The 10,158-nt window shown below is 37.3% G+C and overlaps 1 protein-coding gene across 1 annotated transcript in view; it reads left to right on the forward strand.

Annotated features, from left to right (window-relative positions):
- Window positions 1–1,279: 1,279 nt before the first annotated feature.
- Sol1 (CUB domain-containing protein Sol1) overlaps window positions 1,280–10,158 on the forward strand; it is a gene marked incomplete at its 5' end in the record, with an annotated part of 234,184 nt that continues 225,305 nt past the window's right edge. The window contains one exon of the mRNA XM_018503456.1: window positions 1,280–1,346. Coding sequence (XP_018358958.1) covers window positions 1,280–1,346 — 67 coding nt within the window. The remainder of the gene's footprint in view (window positions 1,347–10,158) is intronic.

A 10,158-nucleotide genomic window follows, 5' to 3' on the forward strand; every position in this document is an offset into this window, starting at 1 on the left:
AAGAAAAATAATACTAAGAACTAGTATTAACTAATTTTGCTATAATTAAACTTTGTTAAAATTACGCTTCTTTTTTTGATTAAAAAAAAATGAACATTATCTCAAGTACTTATTATTCAGAATTCGTAAGTGCTATAATTTACAAATTCCGCGCGACTGATATTGGAATTGAATCGATAAATCGTTCAATACACGTAGTATTATCGCGAACATCGGTCTTTTTACGCGTTGGACGTATCGGAGAGTTAGTCAAAGCAGAGAAGCGAGCTGCATCCTCGCAAAAATTCAGTACGACGCTTCTTGCACGGCTGCCTTTGTATCGAGCGTTCGTGCGTGCGAACTCATAGCGAGTGCATGCTGATGCGCATGCACGACGGCGTATGCACACGCCGAGTTCATTTGTTATCGGTACAATGGACAGTAGAGGATTGCCTTACTCCCCATATATTCACCATGTGTAGAGCTTCCTGATTCTCGTACACGAGATATGCGTTTCTCGTACCTGCGATATACTTACTCGGGTGTAATAAGCGTCACGTTAATCACGTTAAATCGCGCAGATTATTTTCTATTATAGTCTCACATAAACGCGCGTGTATCTACGTAAGATGATAAATATTAAAAATTTAATTATCTCTGAAATGAATAGTGGAATGTATTATGTAACCGCAGATTATATTTAAAGCAGGTCTGTCCGAATATTAATCAAGGGATGGATGCTGACTTTTCAGTGTGTATACATATATACTTATACACGGCTAAGTGTTATAAAAGAAGTTACGGCACAATGAACAATTATAGATCTTACTTCTTTACAGAAAATAGTCTCTGCGATAAACTGTGTATGACAGATCTAATTTAAAGAATCCTGCGTTAATTTCTTCTTGAATAAAGTTTGCGAAACCGCCATTTATTCTCAACTAGAAACTTTGCAATTTTCAAGAAAGATTATATGTTCTGTCAATCAAAATTCGCTTCAAGTCTTTATTAAGGTAACTAGAATATTCGTTAGAGCTATTTAGCCCTTTGAAACTGAAATCGCAGAAAGACTAGAATAGTTTAATTTCCAATGATAATTACCTTCGTAATTAAGACTCTTATTAAGATTTCATTAAAGAAGAATCGATTTCGAATTCATCAAAGTGTGCGCAATTGAAAGAGAATGTAATTATCATTTTAATTACTAGCAGATTTTTTAAACTTTTCATGAGCTCTGCTATAATATTCGTTGGAAGCAATGTATGTTTCTGAATATTTCACCAATTAATTCTGATTTTAGATGCAGAGAGCAGTGCTGCTGCTCTGTTGGCTGCCGCTCCTCAACCACTGCCACGCCGTAAATCCAGGTAAATTGTATCGATCAATTTCTAAAACGGCGACGTCGCGTCGGCGAGCATATATTGCAGATAGGCGTTATTTGTCGTGTTACTCCATGTGAAATCTCGCGGATTCACGCGCAAAGGAAGCTAGATTTTATTATTCCGGATAGACGATTCCTTCTCCGACACGCCTCGGCGCGAAACGGATTACTGTTAACACGAACCGATATTGCATACGTCGGTTTAAGGATCCGTTATCGTGCGAACGTAAGCCGCATTTACGTGGCGCATCGGGCTTAACGTATAGCCGGACGTTAGGTGCCCGAACGCATTAGTATCCAGGCAACGTGTCCGACAAAAACAATGCCCCTGTTACCACAAGCTGCCGGCTTCGGTCAGCTAGCCAGTTCTGTTGGCGAAGTCACGAATTGCAGGAATACACGCGTCTTGCTTGTTTTCTCATGTATGTTACATACGAGATATATGTAATCGTAATCGTCGATAACACTTATAGACATATGATTTTAACAAATGAAAATGTAAAATGCCTACTTAAATATAGGACACGAAACGTAAAAGAGGCAAAAGAACAGTTACTTATTTTCAAAGCAAAAGATACACCACCCAAGGACTTTCGCGATTCTTTCCCTCGGTTACTTTTTTAAAACTTTCAAAAATTCAGGTTATTTCGTCTTTATCGTCAATTTAGTTCTAAGCGCGGGACATAAAGTTTAGTCGTGTCGTTAATCCTGCACGGACTATGAGCATTAATGTAGAAAAGTGGTCATTTCTTCATTTGTAAAAATTTCCGAGAGAAAGAATCAAAGTCCTTGAGTGTACATGTCATGTCATGTTCATGGAATCGTATGTCTTTCAAAATTAATTTTGGGAGCGAAGCAAAGAAAAAACCATGTTTGCTGCGATTTTTGGAAATGGTTGCTTTCCAGTATACTTTTTCTTTTTTAATAATTGTACATTAGCAATTGCAATGGCTATGCATCGCTTCTGAATCTCTGCTGCAGCTATTATACGTAATTACTACATTATACGGGTATATTCTTTTACATATCCGATATATTCTCATTTTCGTAATCCATTTTTATTAAAATGAATTAAAAGCTAGCGAAAATAAATGAGTGAATTCGTTAATTTAAACTAGCGAAGATACGCTCCATGAAAAGGAAGCAGGAGAAGAGCGAACTGCTTTTGAACGCTGCTTTGATTGTAGTGAAGTGGGGGTAAAAAGCCAGCTTTCCTTCGCTGCATGAAATTGCACCTTAAAGCTATAAGTGCCTTAGAACTATGTGCAATTACCCAATTTCCTCTTTAGCCAATACTTTTCGTAATATTTATATAATAATTATGCTATATAATACAGTCTGAGAAAATGGTCTCATTAGATTAAATAGTAATTCTAGTGGAACATTGATTGAGATAACTAGAATTCTGATTGATATATCATTATTCTGGTAAAAATATAAATAGAATTCTAGTAGATTTTACCACGAATATTGTATCGACCAGAATTCCCGTTATTTCAACTGAAATTCTAATAAAATTAAAAAGAAAAATCTTCGTCCATTTTCAATCAGAAAATTTTTTTAGTGTAATGCACCTAAGATTCATAATTCGTATATTTTTATAACAACGCGTGGGTATAGTATCATTACTAAATTAATAGTACTATTATCCTCGATAGTCTAATGACTTAGGACGCTCGTATGGAATAGAAGAGATCCGGGTTCAAGTCCCGGCCGAGGTAATATTTTTCACAATAAATTTATTAACAGTTTCAAAATATCAACATCCTTATAATACGATGCTTGATGATAGCATTAAATTATTAAATAATTCGCGATTACTAGAGTAGTTTTAATTTCGTTTATAGTCCGGAAAAACAATTCGGCGCGCAGTTTGAAAAAGACTACAATATGATATATATACAAGTATACATATATAGTATATATTAGTAATTCAAGATTGAATTATTTAAAGCAATGAAGATCCAGCTTCGACACAGTAATAGGTATTTTAAATTTCTAGTGTTATAATATAGATGTACCAAGCATTATACACGGAGATTTTATTTGTGCGTGAGGCGAGCCTATCTCTCTCTCTCTCTCTCTCTCTCTCTCTCTCCCCCTCTCCTTTTATGCAATTTTATTAGTGATATGTTAAAACTCGTAATACTGAACTCGCGTATCTTGTAATGATGCGTTTTGTACGGAGTCGTAGAAGTGAGCTATTATAAAAATCCATACGCGAATGTTATTCGAAGTAATACCGTATGTCGAGCGTTGCTCGCAGCTATAACATTATCGTATATACGTATATTTGCATTTTCCTCGTATGGATGGATAGAAGCGACGCATGAGCGAAATGTCTACAAAAAAGAGCGTTTAGTTATACGTAATGTACTACATCATATGACGTCAAATGCAGACGCTGAATTATATTCAGCTTGATGGATCGTTTGGTGTGACTGGTATTCATTGCTTTAGTAGGCAACTTCAAACCTGGCTCATAAATCAGACATTGATACAATGCAAAATATTTTTCAAGCCAAAGTTTAGCGTGATAATCAGCGTATTCTCAGTTTAACGCTTAATGAGACACAATAAATTTATGTACTTTTCGCAAGTTTCGATAAAACTTTTATCACGCATCTCTTTAGACAGCCAACAGTTTATTAAAAAAAGCAATTATTAACAAACATAACGTCTACGTATAAATTTAATATAAAAAATTATGGGTAATTTTGGGGTAATAGAGAGAATTCCGTGAATACCGTATGCAGATAAAGATCATTAAAGCGTATTCGTGCGGATCAAGTATACGCGAGATTCGCAATTTTTCTGACAATGAAAGAAGAATAACGAGCTTGGTTATACGCGCGTCGTATAACTGACCAACGTACGTTACGCGGTGAGTGTATCACATTTAATTTGGTCGAGCATGCGGAGCGCACGATATTCATTGCTTCGGTCGGCATCATTGAGCCCGTTACGTAGATACGTGTGCATCACACACATGTGGTTAATAGCACGTAACAAACGACTCTCTTCATCTCCCTTTTTTCCTTCGGTCTTCGTTCTATAACACGTTTTCGCGGGTATCTGTCGCTCAAGCGCATGCAGTGGAAATATTTCGATGGTTTTAACTTGTCAACGTCTAGCAACGCTCGGGTTCATCGAGCAGAATTGCTGAAAATTCCGTCGGTAGCTGGAACACGAGCGATACGTTAATTTCTCACTCTCGTTTGTTACTACTATGTAACGTTCTGTCGTCACGTCCGAGCGCTCGGGATATCACGTTGTACTCTCGTGGAAGCAAGTTTAGATCTAATCAATTCGGTCGTCACGCGCCGGAGAATAATTTTGCTCAGTTTCCGCAGGAATAGCCGGAGAAATCCCGTTGTGGCTGCAGGGCAAAAGTTCGCTATTACGATCTTAGACCGAAGCTAGAATATGCTCGCTTTCGGCTTGCCGGAAGTTTAATAATACGGCTCGTGGAAAGCGGCAAAACTTCGACCCAGTCTATATCTCGTCGGATTTGCTCGCGTACTCGTGTTACACAAGCAAGTACACCGATCTAAGAGTAATATTCATTAAAGGGGTCCAGCACTGTGTGAGGGATACTTGTGAATTCTGGCTGCTGCGCTTACAGCGTATATTTAAGTTGCAATCGTCGTGCAATTACAAACTTTTCCGAGTTTATCTTTCCGAGTTCCGGAGTGCAGCGCTTACGCTTACGCGTTAGATTTTTCGTACAATTCGGAAATTGAACTCGGGATTGCTTTTCGATTAAGCATGCAGTTAATAAAAATTTGGAATTTCCACTTTTTCGTGTTTTTAAATGCAATCGGTGTTCGATCCTCCTCAAGCTCTAGTGTTTCACAAGCATGGCGAAACAGATAATAGATGTAATCGTCTTGGGATTATCCATCGGATTATATCATTTGCGTTCTACATGGAAAATGTGCACAATTTAGATGTGTAGCGTGAATATAGCGAGTGAAACAACATGTTAACTGCATTTACATAAGCCGCATTCTCAGTCGAACGTATACGATCGACAAAAACAGTTTGCTGAAAAGGTAGTCTTATTTTGAGCTTGTAAATTGTACAACTCTTGGAAATAGCCTCGCCCTTCTCCGATTTCCGGATAACGTGTAAACGTGCAGGCGACACTGGTATACTTTTAACTGCCTTTCCCAGGAACACCGGCACCGCAAGCACCGTAACTCAATCGTATGTAAATTGCCAGTGGTGTAATCTCGTAAAGCGGCTTAACGTTACGACGAAAGTTTCGCAACATGCTGGAGGTGGAGGAGGAGATATCCAAAACTCGCGATATAAATTGACGTAATTCTTTATCCAAGGTAACACCTGGAACACAAGGTCAATACCTTTCAATTGATCCGGACTATACTTCTTAACCTTATCCGGTCGACTGCTTTCTACCCTATCGATCTTATCAAGTGGAAACTACGAGACCTGAAACCAGGGCCGATCAATTGGCAATAGTGCGGTTTCATTGCGGACTGCTACTCCGATTGTTTGATGACCTCATGTTGTTACCTAAGTTGCACCAAACTTTATCTGGCTTCCGAGTAGTAATTTCGGTGCCAACTTAAAGTTTATCTCTTGTGTCTGTCATTCTGAAAGGCATCGCGATTATGGCTTGGACACGCTAGAAAATAATACAGAAACGTGTAGACGTTTATATGCTATTATACACTATTATGTAAAATTTCATGAAAATAATAATTATCAACGTAAATTATTCTACGGTCTCAAAGTTCTATAATCTAGAAACCATGGAATCTTTTCCAAATTTATTTAACGTACGTGCAAAATAAAGAAAGGATTTCAATATTTATGAGACAAAGTAAAACCAAGCGATTTGAGCTAGGTTTAATAAAAATCCTTATTCTATAAATAATGTATTAAACCTAGCTTAAATTGCTTGTTTTTATTTTTTCTCATAAATATTTGCATCTTTTATTTATTTTATATTAAGCGTATATTAAGTGTTAAGTGAATTTTGAAAACATTTTATAGTTTTTTATTTAATAAAGATAAAAAAGAATATAATAATAATAAGAATAAAAGATCTTAATACATATAATTATATGATAATAAAAGTCGCGTAATGGTCAAAGAAACGGGTTAAAGCTTCGATGAAATATACCAGCTGACATGGTACCCATTCGTAAGCCAGGGGCGAGTAAAGCGCAAAGTAATAACGCGCGAGATTCGGGCATGCCAGATTTATCGCGGCAACACACACTACTGACGTGACGGGAACGGTAACGAGGCTCAACGACAGCTGGTGCACGGCCCACTTCTCGCGAGTGAGAATACGTCCTATACGTACCAGTTTCCATACATACACAACGAATACGCGATAACTGCGCAAACTTTTATCAGCAAAGAAGATTCTCATTTACAGTATCGAAGAAATATCGTCACGCGAATTTGGTGAATTCTCTCGAAAAATAAATGAAAATTGAGTTATTTTATTTTTTTCCAAAATTTTTGTTCAGAAATTAAACTAAAGAATATCTATCAGCTATCTATATTGTGTCCTACATTCTCACCGCAGATTGGCAACCTGCTATCGATGAGTAACGTCAAAGAGACACTCGATGAAACAGTCGGGCTGTACGACAAATGGAGCGGTCGTTATAAAATCCTGTATATAAAAAAAAGAAAATGAGAATTCACGTTTTGAGGCAGGACCCTATGGCTGTTCTACATGGTCATCTAGCAATCCTCAGCGAATATCTGTCACTGCGGAAATTCAATTTCAGGGATCACCGCAGTGACAAGATTAATAGTCGGCCGTTCTGCAACTAAGTTGCGAAAAAATGAATTATTAACGAAAAAGGAGAAACGGACCGATACGCTGCGTAATGGCGATGGAAAGTCGATACTTCAAATGAGTTACTCATCCTCCTACCTTGTCTCTGCGATATAATTCTCATCATTGAATGTACTGTTATGCAACTTGTAATTTGATATATCGCAAGATATATAGCACTTTCATAACTGCGTTAAAGCAATTCATATTTCTGTAAAAGACAGATCAAATTGAATCAAATCAGTGCCTTTGCGAATAATTTTAGTACAAAAAAACTCTTTTTTTTATTAGCGAGGACTAGAGAAAACTTTTCGACATAAAAGTTTATTAAAATATATTGTGTTTATACTATATAAATAAATACAATATAGTTAAAAAAAATTTAACTCTATCTCAAGATGTAAGAGTATTATAATAGCAAATAATAACCTACATATGTCACCAAACAAACACCAAGAATTATAGTTTGCGCACTCTTTCGAAAGGACAGCTTCATTCTTCAAAAACTCATGCAATCTTCCGTATGACTGAAAAAGATGAATGAGGTGTTGAAGCAGAAGTAAAATTCTGTGAAAATTACAAACTTTATCTCAACTTTCTTGCAATCAACATTTAAATTTCAAAAATTGTTAAAATATAAAATATACATAACGTGAAATGATTACTAATGTTTTTTTGATTCGTTGCTATTTTGTAGTATATTTGATGTACTTCAATACCTTTTGCTTTGCTATGTATGAAGCATGCATTGATGCCGATGAATAAAAGCAGTAAAGGTATTGACGAGATTCCACTTGGTTGAATAGGTAAAGAAGGTTCTTCTACTTTCTGGCTTTCTAGTATCGCGATGGTCGTGGTTAAAACGAGATTTCGTGTAGCAAATCGAAGAATAGGCGGAAGGGAAGTTAGACAGATGTAATATGGCATAAAGGTAAAGAAAAGTTGCAGACTTAACGACAAACTTCTTCGAGTGTCTTGCTGCATCCCTTACCTAAAATGGAACTCCGCTTATATCATCAAACGTGACATTTTTACAAGCTTACAAGTTCTGTCATAGCATTTCTTTGAATAACACTTTGGTACGTGTACCGAAACGAAGTATCGTTGAGATTCAACTCGCCCGAATGAGCAAAGGGCCTCGGTTGCTAGCTCGGTTTCTAAGAACCGTGAGTCTGCCTAGACTCGAGATTACTCCGTTGAGGTCCCGTATGATGCATAAACGCGAATGCTAGAGATTGGAAAGAACTTGTCGGTAAGCCGGTAAGTAAATGTAGCAATCTATCTTCACATTTTTCTGTTATATACGCTGTGCATTTTAATAAGAAAACCAATGTACATATTTTTATCGTGCTTTTGAGATTTTCGCGTTGAATTAAACGCACTTCTTTCTGACTTGGAAATAAAAATCTTCTGCATAAAATAGTTTACGCAAAAAGAGATGCGCGCAACATTCCACTTAACTGAGCAGATGAATACAGTTGGTATTCTTGATAAATGTTAGTATATGCGCTCTTGTAATGATAATATAGTATGAGTGTGAAAGTGTAAGATGAGCGACACGGAATATTAAATGGCGTTTATAAACGTCTTGATAGTTGAAGGTCCGTATCGCGTACATTTATTTTTTTTTTCTACTCTCTCTCACTTGTCTTTCCGTTTTAATATAGAAGTAAGGTCGTCTCTCCCTGTATTCGGTGTGTTATGTTGTAAAATACATTCTTTCGACATTTAATAAATACACTCTTGCTCATTTACGATAAATGCGCTTTCAAGTTTCCAACATCGGTTATGGGCCCAATTTTCATCCGACTATGAGTGAGTAGAGTAAAATATTGTCATCTACGAAAGCGAAAAGAACCTTTTGACAAAAAATAAAGATGACCGAAATCGGCGCATCAAGTTCGTTTGTGCCAGTGACTAAGCTACGAGGTCGAAAGAACTGCGCAACGTGGAAAATAGCCATGGAAAACTTATTGAAGTTAGATGGCTTGTGGACAACAATCGTCGGACAAGAACAAAGCCCTGAAAAGCAGACAAAAGCCAAAATAGTGCTTAGTGTGGATGAAACGCTCTATTTCCATGTGGCAGAGACCGAGACACCAAAAGATTCGTGGAATAATCTGCGAACAGCCTTCGAAGACAGAGGATAACGCGCAAAGTTGGTCTTCTACGCAAGATGACGACTACTACCCTTGAAAAATGCAGAACCATGGAAAAATACGTCGGAGAGATCATGTCGGCCGCACATCAATTGGGCGCCATTGGATTCATAATAAATGAAGAATGACTAGGCACCGTAGTATTGACCGGATTACCGGAGCAATACCAACCAATGATCATGGCACTAGAAAGATCAGGCCTGGTGATATCGGAGACTCAATCAAAATAAAGTTATTGCAAGAATCGACTTACTTCGATAAATCGAAAAATTCGATAGATGATAATTCAGCCTATCGTGTGCAGCGACAAGCGAAAGCGGCAAGATCTCGATCACAATTGAAAAATGTACGATGCTGGAACTGTGATAAACAATGGCACATTTCAAGTGAGTGCAGAAGTAAGAAAAGGGAAGTTAAGGAAGATAAGAACACTAAAGACTGTAAAGATAAAAAACGAAGTGACCAAGAAAAGAAGAAATCTGATTCGGGATATAAGACAGGGTTTCTTGTTAATAACGAAAGCGGTCAGAGTGGCTGGATAGTAGATTCAGCCTCAATACATATGACACCGGACAGAAATATATTCAATTCTTTGGAGCCAGTCAACGAAAGTATGATGGTGGCAGACAATAAAAGGTTAAGTGTAAACGGGAAGGGAACAGTATCTATACCCGTGTTAGTGAAAAATAAGACGAAAGAGATCTTGTGCGCGACGATGTAGGGGAGACCGGGGCTGGTTGTCGTACGGGGTTGATTGTCAAAATGCTTATAACTCAAACAAGACACGGCAGAAAAATCTCTTTTTTTGACTGTAG

Source organism: Trachymyrmex cornetzi, unplaced genomic scaffold (genome assembly GCF_001594075.2).
Source record: "Trachymyrmex cornetzi isolate Tcor2-1 unplaced genomic scaffold, Tcor1.1 scaffold157, whole genome shotgun sequence".
Lineage (NCBI taxonomy): Eukaryota > Metazoa > Arthropoda > Insecta > Hymenoptera > Formicidae > Trachymyrmex > Trachymyrmex cornetzi.